Source organism: Asterias amurensis, chromosome 20, assembly GCF_032118995.1.
Source record: "Asterias amurensis chromosome 20, ASM3211899v1".
NCBI lineage: Eukaryota > Metazoa > Echinodermata > Asteroidea > Forcipulatida > Asteriidae > Asterias > Asterias amurensis.
Genome location: NC_092667.1, coordinates 10,843,994 through 10,867,707, shown reverse-complemented (window position 1 = coordinate 10,867,707; position 23,714 = coordinate 10,843,994). Strand labels below are relative to the sequence as shown.

The following is a 23,714-nucleotide window of genomic DNA, read 5'->3' as shown; positions in this document are numbered from 1 at the left end:
ATGAAACTGATCAATGGGCCCTGTTCACAGTGAAAGATTTTTTTCTCGGGGGGAGGGGGTGCATCTTGAGGGATTCAAAAGCGTCCTTGTGAGAATGTATTTTTAAACGTAAGCGTAGCTGCAAATCTTGAAACGTCAGCCTAGCTTGACTCGGGATTGAAAGCGTACCTTCTGATTATAGCGTAACTGGAACCTAAACATATCTTGGATTGTATAAGCGTAGCTGAGTAGCTGCGTAGCTTGAAACGTAACCATTTCTTTTGGTACGTAACCATATTTTTTGGAAAGTAAGCATATCTTGGTACGTAAGCGTAGCTGGGTATTTTGGAACGTGAACGTAGATGTGTATGAAACGTAAGCCTAGCTCGGGATTGAAAGCGTACCTTTTGGTTATAGCGTAACTGGAACCTAATTGTATCTTGGATTAAGCGTAGCTGAGACGCTGTGTAACTTGAAACGTAACCATATTTTTGGGAACGTAAGCATATCTTGGAACGTAAGCGTAGCTGGGTATTTTGGAACAGAAACGTAGCTGCGTATGGAACAAAAGCGTAACTTGACTTAGGATTGAAAGCGTACCTTTTGTTATTATAGCGTAACTTGAGGGAACGTAAGCAAAACTTTGATTGTAAGCGTAGCTGTGTAGCTTAGAAGGTAACCTTATCATTTGGAACGTAAGCATATCTTGGAACGTAGGCGTAGCTTGACTCGGGCTTGAAAACGTACCTGTTGATATTATAGCATAACTTGAAGGAACATAATCGTAGCTGAGTATCTGCGTAGCTTGGAACAGAACCAAATAATACATCAACAATCTCAAAAATAACACTTCATTCACAGAATTAAAAAATTATTTTTTTTTGACAAAATAAAGCTTTGATGAAATTTTATTTTATCATTATTTTTGTTTCATCCTTTCACAAAATTCTTATTCACCTGTCCTTTTATACGATCGGGGCTCCGTTTTTGTTATCCTTTTTTCTTCTATGTAAAACATTTTTAAGCTACTCACACAATAACACTGTCAATATAACAAAATGCGGTATTCCTACGTTTTGACATAATCAATCTTTTTTAATTACCTGAAAACTCCTAACAAAAAGAAACTAGGAGTCATGAAACAAAACAGAGCATTATGCGATCATAAGAAATAACGGAGGTGTACCGACTGACAAACCCACGATGACAAACATGTACTTTGATGTCTGGCTCCCAACCCCTCCCAAGCTAACGGCGAGACCCGTACGCTTGGAATTCATAGCGCCTGGCATTACACCTCCAGCCCCCCACGAGACACGGCATGTGCGGTACGGTATAAGCCCCGAGGCTTACGTTCTGATTGCTCCACGCCGTGGGGCCATATAACAAGCTTCCGTTACACGGACTCTTTGAATGCGAATCTTATGTAAGATTTTTCACCATTATTTGCATTTTGTAGCGATAATTTGAATACATGATCTTTTTTGTCAATTATTGGTTAATAGTTTTGTAAAAAAAAAGATTTAAAATTGGTTTGGTAAGTTACTTTTAGACGGCTGGAAGTAAAACTAGCTCGGAAGGTCACGTGATTGTTTGTACCACTTTTTGGTTAGAACAATTACGCGATCTGCGTTTTTGTCTTAAAATGCTCAAAAACGGCTAAATTTGATGATTTTTTTTAAGGACTGTTCTTCTTCATTCCTGGAAGACCGTTGAAGTCATATCTTAGTCTATTTTGTAACCCAAATAGCCCAATTCGGCCGGTGTGTCCCTTTAACCGGTACGTACGATGTCTACTCCACCAACATGTTAGGCCTTAAAGTCGGTGTTTGAAATATTCCTTCAAAAATCAATTTAAGCCAGAACGTAAAATGAAGGCGATCCATCACCGGGACCAGAGGAAATTGTGTGATTGAATACACATTCAATTGGGATGCATCACTTATCAGCAGGTTGTCATAATATTCAAAGGCAGTGCGAATCGTCGGGATGTCACGATGAGTCAATGATTTTGACTCAAAGTAAATCATTAACTATTTCACTCTGCAATAATATTCTACACAGCTTAATAGTATAACCCTCGCATTGGCTGCAATCGTTGATGAAGCGTGAAAGAGCGAAAGGCTACCATTGGCTGAGAGTCGTGCGCAGCGCGTACATGAGTGCACTTTTCCAATTGTTTTTCATCAAAGATGGCGACCAGTGACGCCAACATTTTATACGGTGCAGCGTATTTTGGAAACCAAGTTTACTGAGAGATAAAAGGGTAGGCCTATAGTATTACTTTGGTATTTAAGGTACACCATTATAATGCAGTTCTGGTCAGCTTGCCAAGTACATTCATATCCAAACGATTGGGGCAATCGAATTAAAGGGTGCGTTCGTTTAGCTTCCCTTGGTCGACCCGGTCTGTCCCGGTGTGGTGGTTTCAACTTTTCGCCGTGTCCAGTTTTCCGAATGACCAAATACGAAAACATTACGTCATGCGATGCCTGCGCACAGCAAGCGAAAGTAGTCCATGTTTAGTGCCGTATTGAGTCATCCGTGGGACTCTCCGGTAGCTGTCATGGCGGCGTCCACGAGTACAACGAGCGGCGAACGCGTGGATCGTATGATGAGAGAATTTGTATGTTTTTTATACATTCACAAGCAGTGTGACCTGCTTAAAACTGTACGCATGAATACGTGTAAAGATGGTGCAAAGAATGTGACTAAACAGAAACAAATCGTAATACTATAGAAACAATTTGGGGGGTCACTGACAGAACTACAGAGGGCGCCAGGGTACTCGCGGCGGTATTTTTGTCTAACAACGTGCTGAAATGTCCGGCTACGTCAACCGAAAAACTGAACACGGTGGAAGTCTGAAACCGCCACACCGGTACGTTCAAATAGCTTTGACGGGGCTCACCCGGGTCAGCCCCCAGTGCCCTGCTTGTGGAGTGGGTCACATGGGGGTGACTTGAGGTACATGCCGTCACCGCGAGAGGGCTAGTGCGATCGTTCGATTAGCTCTTGTCAGGGGCTCACCCGAGTGAGCAAGCACTGCGGGTCGACACCGGGAAGCTTATCGAACGCAACCAAAGACAACGGTGATCTTTGCCATCTTCGAATGCTGTCGTCCCGACATTCACACGGAAATTCTCTGGAGGACTGAGTTCGGAACTTGTTAATGAAACTAATCAATCCCCCCGATGATTAATAACACTCTGAGGTCATGAATCTTCGAGGGAACGAAACAAGGTTAACACATATATAAAAATAATTGTACCTTTACGGGCGCCATAAGTATATATAAACGAAAGTACAAGTCATCCAGTTATAATTTAAGAAGTGTGCTTTATGATCGACTTGACTGTCTGTCAGGTAATTATTTTATAATCAAATCTTGGGTTTTTTTCTGGGTCCGGATCACACTGCACGCCAACGGGCACCTTAGTCCAAGTATGAAGTCCAAACCAATTTATAACACGTACGGAGATACGCATAGCTGTGGAGATAGGACAAAACACTCATGTGATGTTAAAGGCACTGGACACTATTGGTAATTACTCAGAATAATTATTGGCATAAAACCTTTCTTGGTGACGGGGAGAGGTTGGTGGTATAAAACATTGTGAGAAACGGCTCCCTCTGAAGTGCCATAGTTTTTGAGAAAGAAGTAATTTTCCACGAATTTGATTTCGAGACCTCAGGTTTAGAATTTTGAGGTCTTGAAATCAACCATCTAAACCCACACAACTTCGTGTGACAAGGATTATTTTTCTTTCATTATTATCTTGCAACTTCGATGACCGATTGAGCTCAAATTTTCACAGGTTTGTCATTTTATGCATATGTTGAGATACACCAACTGTGAGGGCTATGTCTTTGACGATTACCAATAGTGTCCACTGCCTTTAATCGCACGTTGTCCAAAGTACGACACCCATTACTTGTTAACTTACCGCCTCTAATTAAAACGACGCCGTATCTATCACACTACCGCCCGTTCACAAAAAAATAAAATCTGAAGAGTCGAGTGCGACACGCGGTTGAGATATTGAAAGACGGCCACTTGTTTTTGGCTACTTTGTATGTATAGTAGCGATGCTGGGGGGACGATGTAATGATGTATGTGATCAACATGCAGTTTATGCCCTCAAGTCTCTGTTGTAGTGGGTACGATGATTCTTACCCATCAGCTAGCGATTACTGCGAGCGGGTGATGCATGGACAATCTCAGTCGGGAAGTCACCAAATTAACTGGATGCTGTATGGGATACTATACCCCAGTCTAAACCAAGGGTTTGAAACCCTGTTGTACGAACATTTTGATCAACATGCAGTTATGCCATCAAGTCTCTGATGTAGTGGGTAAGATGATGCTGACCCATCAGTTAGCGATTACTGCGGGGGATGCATAGACAATCTCAGTCGTGAACTTACCAAATCAACTGGATGCTGTATGGGATACTATACCCCAGTCTAAACCAAGGGTTTGAAACCCTGTTGTATGAACATTTTGATCAACATGCAGTTATGCCATCAAGTCTCTGATGTAGTGGGTAAGATGATGCTGACCCATCAGCTAGCGATTACTGCGGGGGACGCATGGACAATCTCAGTCGGGAACTTACCAAATCAACTGGATGCTGTATGGGATACTATACCCCAGTCTAAACCAAGGGTTTGAAACCCTGTTGTACGAACATTTTGATCAACATGCAGTTATGCCATCAAGTCTCTGATGTAGTGGGTAAGATGATGCTGACCCATCAGCTAGCGATTACTGCGGGGGACGCATGGACAATCTCAGTCGGGAACTTACCAAATCAACTGATGCTTTATGATGTACTCTAACCCAGTCTTAACCAAGGGTTTCAGACCCTGTTGTACGAACATTTGGTGACTATTTCTGTTGAAATGGTAGGAAGCTTGTGCTAAAATTTAGAATAGTGGGGAGAGTACTGGTGACATTTTTTTGGCATGGACACATCGTGGAGTGAATTGTCAGGATAATTTATTCGCATGGTGCGCAGTTTAATGTACTGTTTTTGATCGGCTTCTTCTGATGGACACAATAAAAATGTTGAGGCATTCTTGGTGTTCACTGTTCATAACACGGATAATAGACTTGATGACAAGGCGTTAGGCGCTGCCTATTTGTCTGCCGTTCGTGCAACAGTCACAGTGCGATTATACACATGCAACAGTCGTAGGTAGCGCGTTCACACACATACTGGGATCGAGGTTGTGTGTATCGTCCCCGTAGCTACACCGCACTGTAACTACACACCGCGCTTAACAATTACCGTCTTGACTTTAAGACTACACGGAGAGTAGAGTTTATGTACAAAACTAGCTAACTTCCTGGTGAATGATAAATACAAAACAAAACTGGTGAATGCATTTAAAAAGTAGGCCTACATCACGGACTTAAAGATAGCCTCTGGAAATCGAACAACCATTTGATTGTTAAAGCAATGGATGCAAAGTTGGTGTGCACCGAGACCGGAACACTCAATTTTTCTACAAACGACGCAGACGCTCTTGCGCTATTCTACAACGAGTTCGATAAAATCATCGTAGTGTGCATCTTGCCGATCATCGCTGCGTTCGGAGTTGGGACGAACCTCTCCTTCATTTTCGTCGTGGCCCGAGTTGCCCGAATGCGAACGATGACCAACTTGTACCTGGTTCAACTTGCCGTGGCCGATTTGTTGTTTTTGTTACTGACGCTGAGCGAAACGTTGATCTATTACGGAGCGTCACCGCTGAGACTGGACATGACAGTTACGGGATTCGTTGGGAGTGTTACGTTCTACTCTTTACGTGGTACCGTCCACGCAGCCAGTATGATGCTGGTTACCGTAGTGGCTCTGGAGAAGTATTACGCCATCTACAGACCGCTGCACTACCAGGCTCACTGGTGCCCCGGTAATCGTAAACGGGCCATTAAGATGAGTGTAGGGGTATGGGTCTTATCCGTAGTGGCAGTGGGTATTGTTGGGCCATGGCTTAGTGAGTACGTCTTAACCTGTATAACGTGGCCTGAACACAAATCCGAATTTAAAATTGTTCCCAATCACGTGTATACTTTAAATGTGGATACGTCATCAATGACGGCGTTCGAACTGCTTACGGACCCGCACAGTGATCCCCTGTGGTACACGATTACGTTTCTCGCTGTGGCTCTGGTCAATGCCGTCTTGTTTGCCAGGATCGTCCGGGCGCTAAACGTGCGCGTAGTCCCGTTCCGTCCGGAGAACGCCATGCTGGAGGCCCGGATCTTACGGACTCGGAACCAGGTGGCGTGGATGCTGGTTATCAACGGAGCAGTTTTCTTTGTTCTGCTTGCTCCGAGGAAAATCTTCGCTTTCGTCTGTGCTATAACGTTGATGTCGAATCGCAGATTACTGGGGCATGTGGAGCGGGGTTACATCTTGAACGTGTTCCGGATCATGACTTATTTAAACTCAGTCGTGAACCCCATCGTCTACAGTGCAGTTAGCCCTAGGTACAGGACAGCGTTCCGTCGAGCGTTTAAGCTCAAATACAAAATAAGATCTTTTTAAAAAGAAAATGAAAATGCATACAAAACCTTAAAGGTACAAAGTAAAGATGTGAAGTCAATGTGAAGTCATGCATGACTAGTCTTCAAGAGATTATTTCTTTCTGTAATTTTAAAGTTGTGGAATCAGCATTCGGTGACACAGCACTCATAACATTTAATAGGATCCCAATGATAACAATTATCATACGTAACATTACGATAAAAATTTATATATCTACCTCAGATACACAGATGTTTGTAATAAAAAAAAAATTCCAATGTTTATATATAGGTTCAATTTATTTGTTTTTATGTGACCTGGTTTATAGCAAATAACATCAAAAAGATGATGCATTTTAGGCGATAAATTATTTATACTTTTGATACCTTATGTTCGTTAGGTTTAGTACAATACACAGGTACGTGTACATAATATTGAGAGGGACTTAACAAAAACATAAAATAAATAAATAAATAAGAACACATACCTGTCGGCATTCACCACAAGTGATGCTCATGGCGAATGAAGCACGTAGAATAATCTAATTGAAAAACTTGTCAGTCTTGCAGAAAAACAAACCATGTTGTTGTTCACATAATGAGATTCTAAACTAAAACTCAACCTGTTTGAAAAACTATAGTTTTGAGACAAGTTTATGACAAATACTTGTAATGCATGTTGACAGTTCAAGCATTTACAATAAATATTTTCTATTGACTTAGACGTTGTAATTAAAGCCATGGCGCTCTCGGAACAGAAACAAAATAAAAGTTCATAGATTTACAATTAGTTCACAGGCTTTACAGAAGATAATGGTGAAAGACTTCTCTTGAAATATTATTTCATGAAATGCTTTACTTTTTGAGAAAACATTACAACAATTATCAATTCTCGATATCGAGAATTACGTATTTATTTAAAACACATGTCATGACACGGCGATTGAGCCTAAACTTGCACAGAGGTATGTTATTTTATGTATAAGTTGTGATACACGAAGTGTGGGCAATACTGTTTACCGAAAGTGTTCGATGGCGAAAGTGTCCAAATACATGTTTGTTCTCGGTTGGTATCCCACCTCAGACCGGAGCCTATACAAGGGTTGGGTTTTCAATCTTGTTGCGTTGACTTTCCCTGGGCCCAGTTGGGGTTTTCCTATTACATTTATTCACTCTTTTCGTGCAAATCGTATTAAAATTGTGCTGTTGAATGTGCAGTCAAACAAATAAATTTAAAATAACTTACCTCTGAACATTTTAGTTTTCATTTAGATACATTTTATTTATCAATGCTGACTGTGAAGCCAAGGACAGAAGAGCGTTACTTAAAGACTACTGCATCAACTGGAAGAGACGACAAGGAAGAATTTTTCAGTTTTAGACGAGGAAGGAAAACGAGGAATCTACAAAAACCACGCAGTCAAGTAGGGACTGAAAACCCAATCCACATAGTGACTCTAGGGTCTCAAAAACGACGAAAAGTCACTCCCCAGGCTGCAAATACCGTTTTTAAAGACACACACCATGTTATACAAAATAACCTGTGCTACTTTTACAGTACAATTTAGTTGATGGGATACCAGATACCCTGTATATTATTTTGTAGCTAAATATCTTTTCTCAGTGTGTAGACCTCTAAACATGCCGAAAACACACAACAAAGTCAAATTGAAGGGGCTTAAAACCTTTTAGACCTTAGGAATTATGTTTTGAAAAATTGCACGTGTGTTTATGGCACCCATAGGGGATCGTTTGAAGAAGAAAAAAATACCAGCACAATCTGAGACGGGGCCTGCCAAACTTTTCATGATTTTAGGTGACTGGCACGGAATGACCCCCGTACATTTCTTTCTCACGCCAACAAATTCTCATTATACACAGGTCGACCTTGGACGGGTGTTTTTTTCCCCCTCATGGTTCGTTGAATGAAAGTGGGTGTGGTTGAGTGAGGCGACAATAAACTTTTCCTTTTGATCGCCATCAGAGCGTGGAGATTTTATGACCTTCAATCTTTGTGTGGATGGTTGCACTTTTTGTATTGTCAGTAAACCTCCAGAGCCACTTACCTTTATTATGTACATTAGGTTTATTTGATAATATTATATCAACCAGTGAAAACAAGTTGCAGAATAGCATCAAGTCATGCTATGACGAAAGAAACACTTAGGCCTACAAGGAAAGAAGATAATACTTTAGACACTTGTGGGGGCTATAGTCTTCCAAAGGTTCATCGATATCTAAGAAGTGGATAAACCATTGGTGTGGTTTACACACGGAATTAACTAGGGTTGATTTGGTGCTATCTACGGTAGATACAAAGCGGGCTGCAGGCGCTTTGGTTGCTGCCGTGTTTTGCTGCTTATTAACGGGTTGATTCTGCCAAGATCCTACAGAAGGTAAGACTCTGGAATGTAGTATTTTGCTAAAATGTGTGTCTTTGATTTGTTTGTCTGGAATTATTGGATGTGCATTCGTGCCACCTGTTTAGTTTAAGATCCTTAATATATTGATACCGTTTTTCTCTGTGTTAATATATCGGAATTACTGTGAACTTAAATGGAAGGTGCGCTGTGCGTGCACCAATGCTAAACGCTTACAATAACACAACGTTTATGTTTTATCATGGTATTCTACGGAGCTCTTGAGGTGCCGTCACGACATGTTGAGATCCTGACAAAATTATGTTCGGATAACGAAATCCTAAACGCAAATAAGTCGACAAACTGAGACAATTTTTATGTCGGGAAGTCGACATCCTAAAAAATCGTTTGTCGTCTTTCTGTGATAATTTATCTCGGGATGTCGACATCCTTAAATTATGATGTCGTCTTCCTGTGACAATCTCGGGATGTCGGCATCCTAAAAGTAGTATGTCGTCTTCTTGTGATAATTTATCTCGGGATGTCGACATCCTAAAAGTAGAATGTCGTCTTCCTGTGATAATTTATCTCGGGATGTCGACATCCTAAAAGTAGAATGGCGTCTTCCTGTGATAATTTATCTCGGGATGTCGACATCCTAAAAAAGTAGAATGTCGTCTTGCTGTGATAATTATTCTCGGGATGACGTCATTCTTAAACTAGTATGTCGTCTTGCTGTGATAATTTATCTCGGGATGTCGACATCCTTAAACTAGGTTGTCATCTCCCTGTGATAATTTATCTCTGGATGTCGAAAGTATTCAATACACAATCTCCTTTTTATTTAAAAATAAGTTGTTTTCTTTCATAATCTACCAAAAGAGAGATGAAGCTCCCAGCTCAACTCAAAATCGTATTGAGAAGAAGGATTAATTTTCATTTCATTTCTTTTTTTATTCTCAATCTGCCTGCCTGGTTCATATCAACTTGAGACTGTCCATTTATATGTTTATCACTGTTGTAGTCGTTTGTAATTTTCTTAAAGGAACACGTTGCCTTGGATCAGTCGAGTTGGTCTTTGAAAAGCGTTTGTAACCGTTTCTTATAAAATGCATATGGTTAGAAAGATGTTTTAAAAGTAGAATACAATGATCCACACACATTTGCCTCGAAAATGCGTGGTTTTCCTTTTACTTTACAAACTAACACGGTCGGCCATTTATGGGAGTCAACAATTTGACTCCCATAAATGGCCGATCGTGTGTCTACGAGGTAAAAGGAAAACCACGCAATTTCGAGTGATATTTGTTTGGATCAAAATATTCTACTTTTAAAGTAACTTTCTAATAATAAGCATTTTATAACAAACGCTTTTTCAAAGACCAACTCGACCGATCCAAGGCAACGTGTGCCTTTAGGCACTTTAATCTGTTTATCTTAAATTGTCAAGCCTTGTTCTTACTTGCTTAACTTTTTAATAATTGTCTTTTGGTCGTTTGTAATTTTCTTATGCGTTTTTAATCGGTTTTCTTTGTTTTGTGTGTGTTATTTTAAAGGGTTCGTGTACTTCAAAATTAAATTAAATTTACACGTGGTATAGAAAGCTGTCCTCAAAATATTACTTGCCGATTTAGTGAAGTTTTGAGAAATGAGTAAAACAATTTCACGAACACAGATTTTGTCTCAGTGATACGAAACTCGTTTTGAAATGAAATTTTCATATCTTAGTTTTAGATTAATTAAAGACACTGCATGGACACTATTAGTAACTGTCAAAGACCAGTCTTCTCACTTGGTTCATCTCAACATATGCTTACAATAACAAACCTGTGAAAATTTGAGTTCAAATGGTCGTCGAAGTTGCGAGATAATAAAGAAAGAAAAAAAATACCCTTGTCATACGAAGTTGTGTACTTTTAGATGGTTTATTTCAAGACCTCAAATTCTAAAACTTAGGTCTCGAAATCAAATTTGTGGAAATTTACTTCTTTCTCGAAAACTATGTCACTTCAGAGGGAGCCGTTTCTCACAACAGTTTATACCACTAACCTCTCCCCATTACTCGTTACCAAGTAAGGTTTGATGCTAAAAATTATTTTGAGTAATTACCAATAGTGTCCACTGCCTTTAAGTGTTCTTATTTGAGGTACATCGTGTGTTTCATCTTTTGTTTTAATCATGCAGAACAATTTCCAGGATGTTGCTGAAAAGGCGGTCCTCAATTTTCGTCTGCTTCACCTTCGCATGCGTGTTTTTAACTTCATTGATGACGTTCGTGTATGTCTTCAACGTCCTGACAGGTATGTACAATACGATAGACATCGTATCCTTTAAACAATCAAGGCACTTCTCCGAGACTAAAACAAAGGAATTCCTACTTTCGTTATGCACAGAGCCTCACCATAGGCCGGCAGGGTCTGTCGTAGGGTGAACATTAATTTGATTGATGTCTCTATAATTGAAATCTTATACCAATGACTAGGCTATTAAATGTTGAACATCTCTTTGGTCTCCCCCTTGCACAACAGTCAGGTTGAAACATGCTCAAAAGAATGCGCCGATACAATAAAAGGGCCCTCCCTAAAAAGCCGTAGTTGTCCCAACTCACCCCCCCCCCCCCAGAAACACAAGGATAAAATGATCAAAGAAAAAAAGACGTTAACAATGAATAAAAAAAAAAGAATGAACAAACAAATAAAAATAAAACAAACAAAATAAAACGAAGAAATCGACCACAAAAATAAATAATTTAAATTAATAAATATATGATTGAACATGTTCAGTTACGCCACTGCACCTAAGCGACTGCACAATGATTAAATTACTAACTTAGTTAAATTATTGTTTTCTTATCAAATTTAGTTCATCGCCAACCACAAAATGATGGACTTTCTAAGAGTACCATAGTGGTCCATGGTGTCGACCAGACAGAAGCTGAACGTATTCAGCACCAAAGACGGACACGTGCACAAAGAGTCTGCAAAAACATATTAGGACTTCAACCAGTCAATATTTTGAAGGACCATCTAAGATTTCCCCGACCATATGAGTACCATTGGCTTAGCTTGACTTACTTAGTGGATGATCGAAAAGTCGCATTCTGCTTAGTGCTTAAGGCAGGTTATTCAAACTGGCTCGAATTCATATCAAGCATCACGAAAGAAGGGGTGGCCAAGTTGAGTAAACGCTTGGGTATACGTGTTACTTTTGATAAAATCCGACCAAAGCTCAAGGCCTACAAGAAAGTTATCTTTGTCCGCAACCCAATCAGCCGTCTGCTGTCCGGATACGTGGATAAATTTGTTAACTTACCAAATGAAGTCGTCACCCAAATGTCGAGGAACATCATCAAGAAAGTCCGTGGGAAGGCCATCCCTAAGAGTCGGCGTCCAGACCTGACATTTCCGGAGTTTCTGCACTACATTTCAACAACAAAAGAAATATTGAACCCCCACTGGCTACCTATTCATGAGCAAAAAGTACCCTGTGACATTGACTATGATTTCATTGGAAAGATTGAAACTTTGTCTCGAGACATCGAATACATGAAATCGCTGTACAACATAAGCAAGAGCGCCGTGTATCCGCAATCGTATATCTCCAACACGAAGCGAACCGAACTTATGGTAAATTATTACCGCAATATAACAACCGAGACTATCGAGAAAGTCATACAAAAGTACAAATATGATTTCCTCATATTCGGGTATCCTTTGCCAAAAGATGCATCAAATATTTCGGAATATATTACAAACGATATGAAAGCAGACGACCCATATTGCCTCTAATTGTAATGATTGTGAAATTACAAAAGTCAAATAAATAAAATTTTAATTGAAAATACTAACCACCTCCATTCTGAGAACGACAGAAGAATTGGCCTTACAAGTATAGGTGTGTAAAGAGTGGATCTGGAGCATACACAGTTAGCCTGCTATAGTCACAACTTTAGTAAAAATATAGGCCTACATGTATTATGAATACAAGTGGTTTATTTAAAGCCATTATATACTTTCAGTGAACAGTATTGTCCAAGTCCCACACTTCGTGTACCACATTTTATATATAAAATAACAAACCTGTGAAAATTTAGGCTCAATCGGTTTTCGGAGTCGGGAGAAAATAACGGGAAAACCATCTCTTTTTTCCGCGCGTTTCGCTGTGTCATGACATGTGTTTACTATAAATCCGCAATTCTCGCTATCGAGAATTGATCTTGTGTTTATGTATTCTCAAAAAGTAAAGCGTTTCATGGAATAATATTTCAAGAGAAGTCTTTCACCATTACCTTCTGTAAACCCTGTGAATTATTTGTAAATCTGTGAACTTTTTTTTTTCTGTACCGAAAAAGTGTATAATGGCTTTAAAGGGTCTATATAACTTTTGTAGGACAAAAAACACAATGTCCACAGATTAACACTAAACTAACACAGCTTGAAGATAATAGCAGAAAGCTTCCCTGAAAATATTATGTGCTGAGGTGCTGCAGTTTTGGGGAAATGAGTAAAAGAATGTCATGAAAATAATTTTCGTCTCATGAGACGAAAATTATTTTAATCATTTACAAACGTATTTTCATGACATTGTTTTACTCATTTCTCAAAAACTACAGCACCTCAGTAAGTAAAATTTGAAGGGAAGCTTTCCACTATCATTATCTTCAAACCCTGTAAGTTTAATGTAAATCTATGGACATTTTGAAAAGGTACCCAAATCCTTTAAAGTATTCTATGATGAGCTGAGGCTCTTAATCAAATTTTCTGACAAAACGCCATGGAAGATTGAGTTGAAGTATACTATATATAGGTTTAAGAAAAATGCTTTAATATGAAACTCTGTTCGTAATAGTTATAGCACATTGTAATGACAATTAGGTTAACAGATGTAATTACAATAAAGTTAACTATTGGACATGGACTTTCACGTATATGTTTTCATGGAATGTAACTTTAATGTCATCACATGAAAGTGTTTACAATGTGATGCGGCACATTCGGCTGTAAATGCCAGAAACACGGGGGGAAATATCGCAGGTGACATGAAAGAAAAACAAAAACACCCTTCTTGCACGAAATTGTTCAATAGCGCCACCTATTGAACATCACATCAAATGAAAGCTCATAGTCGCTCTAAAAATGACTAAATGTATATTTGAGTCTAGATAACTCTACAGTTAAAACAATAAATTTAGTTTAGTTAATTTCATCAGCGTCTTTTAAAGTAAACACTTAAATTTATTATTAAGAAAATGATGTTTATGTTATTATGGGTAACTTTGAATGTTTTGTATGACATTAAAGAAAGGACTCCTAAACCCAAAGCAAGTGCTAATTGAACACTTATTTTGAGTCAAGGACCTAAAACCATAAAAGGGTTTACAAGGTGCTACGGCGCATACAACACTTATTCAACACTTGTTAAATTTACCTTTTATCTTTCTATCTTTTACTGCTGTTGTTTTTTTCAATATTGCGTAAAATTCAAATTCCTAGTCAAAACGACTGAGTAAGTATAATAATTATACATCACTTTGACTGACTTTATAAGTTAAAATGATGTATAATATTATGACCAACTTACGTCGTTTTGACTATAATTTATTTTTTACAGTGTTTTAGGGTTCATGCTTTAAAAAATTCCCCTTTGATTTCCCTAAACCTACAAATAGACTACAACAAACCGTAACCATTCTCGTATTAGGCGAAAGCTTTACGGTTTGTATGTAAGGGTGTTCCAACTATGATCAGCAACCACATGCTGCATGGCATTGCTGTACCGTGTCGAACCTGTTCTCGTTGCCCCCACAGCCACCGTAGACGAATTGTTTGCAATGCCCCGCAATGTAATCAAAGTAAATCATTGGAAATGCACCTCTGCAGAATCCCGGGTCAGCTGGCAGTTCGCAGATACCACCTAAAAGTTGATATAATATAAATCAAATATTGTTTTTTAAAGGCAGTGGGCACTATTGGTTATACTCAAAATAATTATTATCATAACACCTCACTTGGTAGCACGAGTAATGGGGAGAGGTTGAAAGTATAAACATTGTGAGAAACGGCTCCCTCTAAAGTGACGTAGTTTTCGAGAAAGAAGTAAATTTTCCACGAATTTGATTTCGAGACCTCAAGTTTAGTACTTGAGGTCACGAAATCAAGCATCTGGAAGCACACAACGTCGTGTGACTAAGGGTGTTTTTTATTTGATTCATATCTCGCAACTTCGACAACCAATATTGAGTTCAAATTTGCACAAGTTTGTTATTTATGCATATGTTTAGATACACAAAGTGAGAGACTGGTCTTTGACAATTACCAATAGTGTCCACTGCCTTTAAATGAAGGGTAATACTTTTAATTGCTCACTGTAAAGATGGTAATTCTGGTAGTAAGAATTTTTAGAAAAAAATAAAAAGTGACTTTTATGAAATTTTGGTGGTGATTGGTTCAAATTGCTGCATGGTTCGAATCTCACCTTTATTTTTTAAAAATCTTAAATATCAAGGGTTAAATTTGTGTCACCTTTATCTGAATTCAGACCTGTTTTTTATCCACTGTCTTTAGTGTCCACTGTCTTTAAATGAATACCCTTTACTGGGCGGAGATTCCAACGGATTCACATATAATCAAACTCGTTGATATCCTAGAATGGATCATTCCACACAAGGAAAATTGTTTTCTATCTAGTGTTTAGGATTTTTTTTTTAAGAAATCCATTGGATGGTGTAGTAGTATATAGGGACAATGCCGTGGGACACAAGTTACCGCTTAAACATCCAATTAAGGATGATCTCAATATTTCAACTAGTACCTTTTTATGGCCAAATAGACATCGTAGATACCGGTTAATAACCATTCTACTTTTCAAAGACCAACTCGTCCGATCCAAAGCAGTGTTCCTTTAATGTCTGGTAGAATGACTTGCTTATTATAATTAGTCACAATTTACCGCTTACTTTTGAATTCTTCCTCAAATCTAACTCGCAAATGGCGTCCGAGGCGCTGTGTATGCTGCTGACGAACGCACCCCGGACCAAACATTGCTTGGGCATGGGAGGTAGACTTGGTTCAAGTCCCATTCTCGTGTGAAAGGTCCCTATCTAGCTATTACCTCAACTTACTATGAAACAACCCCGTAGCAAACAGTACAGTGCGCGCTCGCCGTCAAAATGTGGTCCTGAGAAACAGGTTTTGGAATGCAGAGCATCACAAAACAGTTGTTTTCTGGGGATGGCACGGGATTGGGACTTGAGTCAAGTCTACATGGGGGTAATCATTATTTTCATACCGTCGTGGTCTTCAGGGAAGACGATTGGGTTTCGTTTCTCAACGTCGTGTACTCGTCCAAGCTCTTCCTCCTGATGGAACAACAATTAATGTATTCAAGCAAATAAATAAAACACTAGACATTAGGTGTTTGTGAACAAACACAAAGCTGTTCCGTGTTCTTTTGCTTTGATTATGTGTCAAAATTACCAAGGAGTCTATAACTGAAAAAAAAAGTTTGAAAAATACTGTACAGTGTCTTGAGTTACGGTGCCACTTCATGGGGTCACGGTAACCTAAGGCTAATCTCTAACGCCCAAGGAGTCTGTAACTGGAAAAAAGTTAGAAAATCGGTTGTGTAGTTCTTGAGATATGGTGCCACTTCTGGTTGACCCGGAAGTAGAGGTCAACTTGGGGTCATGGATTTTCAAAGTTTATTTTTAATGCCTTAGGAGGATAAAACTGAACAAAAAGGATTGAAAATCGGTTGTATAGTACTTGGCGTATGGTCCCACTTCCGGTATACCCGGACATAGAGGCCAACATGGGGTCACGGGTTTTCACAGTCAATATTAATGTCAGGGAGTCTGTAAGTGAAAACAAATTGAAAATCGGTTGACCCGGAAGTAGAGGTCAAATTGAGGTCACGGTTTTTCCAAATTTTTCTCCTATCCCCAAGGAGTCTTATAACTACAAACAGTCGACATTCTTAAAGAAAAATGTCGTCTTCCTGTGATAATTTATCTCGGAAGGTCGACATCCTAAAAGTAGGATGTCGTGTTTCTGTGATAATTTATCTCGGGATGTCGACATCCTAAAAGTAGGATGTCGTCTTGCTGTGATAATTTATCTCGGAAGGTCGACATCCTAAAAGTAGGATGTCGTCTTCCTGTGATAATTTATCTCGGTATGTCGACATCCTAAACGTCAGTTGTCATCTTCCTGTGATAATTTATCTCGGGAAGTCGACATTTTAAAAGAAGAATGTCGTCTTCCTGTGATAATTTATCTCGGGATGTCGATATCCCAAAAGTAGGATGTCGTCTTGCTGTGATAATTTATCTCGGGAAGTCGACATCCTAAAATTAGGATGTCGTCTTCCTGTGATAATTTATCTCGGGAAGTCGACATCCCGAAAGTAGGATTTTTTTTGTTCAAATGATTTTACTTGTATACGTTTTGTTAACTAGTATTACATTTCCAACAATATTTCTAATATTCATGGTCATAAACTACGTTAAACTAAAATAATGGACGAAACAAATGTCCCACGTAAAACTCCATAAGGTTTGAAACATAATGGTCCCGCAAGTTCAAATACGCGCGAGACTTGCTTAGTCTACACAGAAGGTAATAAATAATTTATTACAAGCAAATGCAATCGTACAATAATAGAAAACAAAAACTAAAAATCAATGCAAAACACATGTAGGGGATGGAGGGGCCCATAAAAAGCAAACCTTAACGAGTACGGACCCCCCCCCCCTTTTTTCTAACGAAAAAAGCAATGTAAGCAATTCTATTTAGTGGGTGTAATCTTATGTAGCGGCAAAACAATTCAAAATTACAGGAAGAACAAACACAAAAACAGTTAGCGTAAAATAAAACTTAATTGAACCATATATTTAAATGAAACAGATAAACAAAATACCCAACATCATAAAAGGAAACACTAGATGTGTGATAAAAATAAATACTAGAGAAAATGGGCTCCACAACTCTTGCTGGGAAAAAAACCATGTCGAAATATACCATTGTTATCCATTAGAGACGTTTTGTAGTCACTTTGGTTGGGGAGCGAGGAATCTAGCAAAAACACACGAAAATCCCATGGCTGGGACATCAGTTTATACACCAGACAAGTCTATTATTATGGGTATTCTTTTGAATATTTTATTTTCTGCATATGGTCCGTGATTCATGGTCCGTTGTATATAAGTGGGCGGTTGTGTATCGACAACAGACTTTTATCCTTTTGATCACCATCAGCCCCATGCATAATAAACTTCAACGGCTGACGATTGCACTTTTGGTATTGTCATTGTTAAACTCCGGTTGCACTGTGTGCTGTCTGTTACCATCCACACATAGATTTTCTTGTGAATAGTACATGTGTATGATTCATGGTTCGCTGAATAAAGTGGCGATAACAAACTTTTATCCTTTTGATCACCATCAGCCCCATGTATAATAAACTTCAACGGCTGACGATTGCACTTTTGGTATTGTCATTGTTAAACTCCGGTTCCATTGTGTGCTGTCTGTTACCATCCACACATAGATTTTCTTGTGAATAGTACATGTGTATGATTCATGGTTCGCTGAATAAAGTGGCGATAACAAACTGTTATCCTTTTGATCACCATCAGCCCCATGTATAATAAACTTCAACGGCTGACGATTGCACTTTTGGTATTGTCATTGTTAAACTCCGGTTCCATTGTGTGCTGTCTGTTACCCTCCACGCATATATTTTCTTGTGAATAGTAGCTGTGTATGCGATAACAAACTTTTATCATTTTGAACTGAATGCTTGATTTATTATCTAGAGGTAAATGCTTGAGGCCAGTAAGAATATTGTGCACGTACACCATGTAGTTTTTGTTGGAAACCGTTTGCTAACAGCCATTTATGTTACCCTTTGAAATAAAATCAGAAAATTTATATGTTTGCTTGTTGCATAAAATTAAATTGAAGATGATGCCTGAATTGATTTTTACAATCAGAGTTGGACTCTAGACTGACGTGTTGGACTCCTTGAACACTCCAAGTGGTTCAATTGGTAGTACAATTCCAATACTTATGCTGATGTTCTCATGATGTCAGCATCAACAGGAAGTTCCAACAACTTTGTCCCCTTGTACAATTAAATATGCAAATATGGGTCACGTGGTTAATTAATTACGATTTTTAACATTTTGGGGGGTCGGTGGTTTGATGTTTGATCTAGTACGATTTGATTTCACAGAACTCTTAACCACCAAACTCTGCGTTTATGATCACCATTTTCTGCTTACTGTGTTTTTCAAACATCATCGTGTCATGCATGCACACATGTTATGTTGGGCTAACAATTGAGAAAAAGAAAAGGTTAGGAAACGAATAAACAGAGACTGCGCTGTGGTCCAGAACGTAGGTAGAAAAACAAGAAAAAGAGACTTGAGTAGGCTCCTCTCAAGAAGTCACAACTCATGATAGGTACATACTGAATTGCATTTACCATAGAGAATGTTTAACAATAACATGGACGCGACTGCATCCAGTTACATTCAAATGCGTAGACTCATCTCAAGAAGTCACAACTCATGATAGGTACATACTGTATGGCATTTACCAAAGAGAATATTTAACAATAACATGGAAGCGACTGCATCCAGTTATATTCAAATGAAGATTACGTGGCTAATTAATTAAGATTTTTAAATTTTGTTTACATTTAGAGTAAAGCTTATGTTCTAAGCTTCAATTTGGTATATGATTTCACTCTTTTGAAGTTATGGTCTAGGAGATTAGGTTTAAAGAAAAAAACGTGTGCAATTGCTATGGGTTTTAGGCGGAAACAAAGAGTAAGAAAAAAAATTAAAATCTCGACAGAAACAATACCTGTTCCGACGGTAGGTCGGAACAGCTAAAAATGAAACTGTTCACAAAACAGTATTGAGGTATTAAGTTTACCCAACGTGAACATTAAATTCAAGACACTGGACACTATTGGTTACTGTCAAAGACCAGTTTTATCACGTTCGCTGCATCTCAAAATATGCATAAATTAACAAACCGGAGAAAATTTGAGCTCAATTGGTCCTCGAAGTTGCTAGATAATAATGAAAGAAAAAAATACCCTTGTCACACGAAGTTGTGTGCTTTCAGATGCTTGATTTCGAGACCTCAAATTCTAAATCTGAGGTCTCGAAATCAATTTCGTCGAAAATTACTTTTTTTTCTCAAAAACTACATCACTTCAGAGGGAGCCGTTTCTCACAATGTTTTTATACTATCAACCTCTCCCTTTACCAAGTAAGGTTTTATGCTAATATTTATTAATTTGAGTAATTACCAATAGTGTCCACTGCCTTTAACAGGGGTTAGGCAGTATAGGGTTTAACATTTACTTGTAAAAGAGTACCTTTGTATCAGCTTCTGTCGCAAGGAAAATGTTCAATATATTCATTGATGTGCAGATGAGGAGTTTTCACTAACAATGCAATCCATGGGCTGAATTTCACAAAAGAGATGAGTCTAGTCTTATATCAAGTGTTGCCGACGAGTAGTTGACGTCCTAACGTAAGACTAGTCTTAAATAACTCTAGTCCTAGGAGTAGTCCTAAAGATCGGACTATCTTTGTGAAAGCGACCCCAGGTCCGCCAGCAAGACAATAATATAGACAGGTTGTTCTAATAACAATACTCACCGTTAATATGTATTTTTGACCTTTGCGTTTCAGTTCAGCAAACTGGGCAACATGGATGAAGGCCAGCAGACTCATCCAAACTACAAATGTTGACGAAAACATAGTGTTATGGGAAAATTGTCAACTTCAGCAGTAGGCCTTCGGTTTTCAGCATCGAAGTGGTTTGAACAAACTACAAATTGACGTTGCTTTTATAGCAACACTCAATATTTAATTGCTGTGATAACAAAAGTTGGGATTGGTTTATAGGAAACGACGTCAAAAAAGAGAGAGGAACGGCTGTACGTTAATAGTCAATAAATTCTTAATTATTTTTGTGAGACTATTGGAATGTTTATTATTGACGTTTTAATTTAGTACAATACACAACATGCAGACATAAAATAAAACTATTAATGTTTAACAATACGATTATCATTATGATCGGTATTATTCCTCAGAGGAACAGATGTTTGTTGTTATTTTTTTACTTCAAGGCAGGTTCAAGCAAATTAATTCATGTGACCTGTTTATATATTTCAGTATTGTAAACGACCCATAATGGGTTTTGAAAGGATGCGTACTTTCTTAAAGGCAGTGGACACTATTGGTAATTACTCAAAATAATTATCAGCATAAAACCTCACTTGGTAACGAGTATTGGGGAGAGGTTGATTACATGGTATAAAACATTGTGAGAAACGGCTCCCTCTGAAGTGCCATAGTTTTAGAGAGAGACGTAATTTTCCACGAATTTGATTTCGAGACCTCAGATTTAGAACTTGAGGTCTCGAAATCAACCATCTAAACGCACACAACTTCGTGTGACAAGGTTGTTTTTTCTGTCATTATTATCTCGCAAGTTCGACGACCGATTGAGCTCAAATTTTCACAGGTTTGTTATTTTATGCTTATGTTGAGATACACCAACTGTGAAGACTAGTCTTTGGCAACTACCAATAGTGTCCACTGCCTTTAATGTAAAAGAGTGAAAAACATCACTCTTTACACTTCGAGGTCCCTCGTATGGCTCTTTAAAAAGAGTGGTGGTTATTTCTCTCTTTAATAGGGGTTTTACTCCAGGACAGAGTGAAAAAAACACTCAAAAAGATGCAATTTCAGTCTAAAAGAGTGGAAGACCACTCGAAAAAGAATTGTCCCTCACATGGCTATTCAAAAAGTGCCTTTTCACTCATTTTCATTTAGAGAGTAGACAAAGATCTGGGACTGTGAAACTTTATACAACTGTGAAAAAGGTGTCCCTGTTTACTGTTAAAGGCAGTGGACACTATTGGTAATTACTCAAAATAATTATCAGCATAAAACCTCACTTGGTAACGAGTAATGGGGAGAGGTTGATGGTATAAAACATTGTGAGAAACGGCTCCCTCTGAAGTGACGTAGTTTTCGAGAAAGAAGTTATTTTCCACGAATTTGATTTCGAGACCTCAAGTTTTGAACTTGAGGTCTCGAAATCAACCATCTAAACGCACACAACTTCGTGTGATAAGGGTGTTTTTTTCTTTCATTATTATCTCGCAACTTCGACGACCAATTGCGCTCAAATTTTCACAGGTTTGTTATTTCATGCATATGTTGAGATACACCAAGTGAGAAGACTGGTCTTTGACAATTACCAATAGTGTCCACTGTCTTTAAAACACTCGTGAAAACGTGAGTTCACTAACTTGTCTTAATCCTTGTCATAATAAGCCAAGTTCGGCAGCAGAGGGCGCAAGAGTGATAGACCACTGATGATCCGTGGGTGCGTTCGATTAGTTTCCCTGCTGCGTCGACCCCGGTCTGCCGGCCCCATATAGAGCTACAGGTATAGCTTTACGGTATGCCCCCGGTACGTTCGAATGTCATTCCAAGGGCTCACCCAGGTCAGCCCCAAGTGCCCTACTTGTGGAGTAGGTCACGTGGGCCGGCCCTACGTGCATGACGTCACCACGAGAGGTTGGTTGAATGTTCGATTAGCTCTTGCCAGGGGCTCCCCGAGTGAGCACCGCGGGAAAGCTATTCGAACGCACCCTATGTAGAGATCAGTGTGTGATAGACTTCAGAGTTGTGTATTGGAAGAGGTTACGACAACTTCTTGAGAAGTCATTTCAATGGAGCTGGCTTGTAATTGGCCCACCAATAATTGGTGAATTAACCAGAGTTAAACGTCATTTCAACATACGCACAATATTGCATATTATGAGGTGGACTAAACCACCCCTTTAAAATAATGTTGAGCCTTCATTAACATTAAAAGGTGTTTTTCAGCCCGGATTCTTGAAGAATGTTATACTAGGCATATCAAATTTTGGAGTAACGTAAACATTTCAACGGTTCATACCCGAAAAACAAGCACGCTGTCCCCGGGAAGGTGCTAAACTCTACTGCAGAGAAATTCTGAAGCCCCGCCGGAGATTCTTTTTCCCCCATAATTTAATGGGAAATTAACATGGGCTGGATCTAGAGGATGGTCATTCAAAAGAGGGCGCTATTCAAAGTAGAAGCCGACTTTCCGGCGGGGACAGAATCTCCTGCATGTGTGTGAGGAGATTCTGCCCCACATGGCGAAAACTGTGTACAAACTTCTGAATCTGATAGCGCCCTCTTTTGAACAAACCTTCTTCAGCCTATGTTAATTTTTCCCAAGGGTCCTTTTCTCTATGGCGGGATTTCGCTGGGACACCGGCCTTAACCATTAATTTTCTTTCTATATGGCGTCGCAACCCGCACCACTTGTCAGCAAAGTGACCAATGTTTAACCATTCATGTCCAGTATTAAGGAAGGTTGAAAATAAAAAATAAATACTTAAAATACACTCAACTATAGACGATTGATACAAATATTGTATAACTGGTGGTTAATTAACCATTAATTAGTGGACACAATAATATAAGCCAGTCCAAAATTTGGCATGCCCATAGTATAACAGCATTCAAGATTATGGGTCAAACATTATGCAATTATTATTTTCATCATAACAAAGGGTACACATTTTTTTCAAACCATGGTTTATTTGCCCACTTGGTTTTCCTTGAGACCAAGTGCTGGTACACATGTGTCGGTCTCTAAAATAAAATAAAATATTAATAGCAGGAAGGTCTTGAATCAAGACTATCTTGCAGGTGGCAGATCGCTCCTAGTCTGTGCCCAGACTCTAAAGTACATAGACATGTTACAGTG

The 23,714-nt window shown here is 38.9% G+C and overlaps 2 protein-coding genes and 1 pseudogene across 2 annotated transcripts; 2 read left to right on the top strand and 1 right to left on the bottom strand.

Moving 5' to 3' along the window:
* The first annotated feature begins 5,355 nt into the window (after window positions 1-5,355).
* On the top strand, window positions 5,356-8,390 carry LOC139952461 (thyrotropin-releasing hormone receptor-like). The gene has a single exon (XM_071951596.1). It carries the CDS (start codon window positions 5,445-5,447, stop codon window positions 6,534-6,536), a length of 1,092 nt encoding a protein of 363 aa, XP_071807697.1. The 5' UTR covers window positions 5,356-5,444; the 3' UTR covers window positions 6,537-8,390.
* A 153-nt stretch (window positions 8,391-8,543) lies between these two features.
* Window positions 8,544-12,694, top strand: LOC139952369 (carbohydrate sulfotransferase 9-like; annotated as a pseudogene).
* Window positions 12,695-13,567: 873 nt separating this feature from the next.
* On the bottom strand, window positions 13,568-20,698 carry LOC139952371 (actinia tenebrosa protease inhibitors-like). Its single transcript, XM_071951483.1, has 3 exons — window positions 20,552-20,698; window positions 16,162-16,231; window positions 13,568-14,787 (listed from the first exon to the last, which is right to left on the bottom strand). Exons 1-3 carry the CDS (start codon window positions 20,651-20,653, stop codon window positions 14,618-14,620), a joined length of 342 nt encoding a protein of 113 aa, XP_071807584.1. The 5' UTR covers window positions 20,654-20,698; the 3' UTR covers window positions 13,568-14,617.
* Window positions 20,699-23,714: the final 3,016 nt, after the last annotated feature.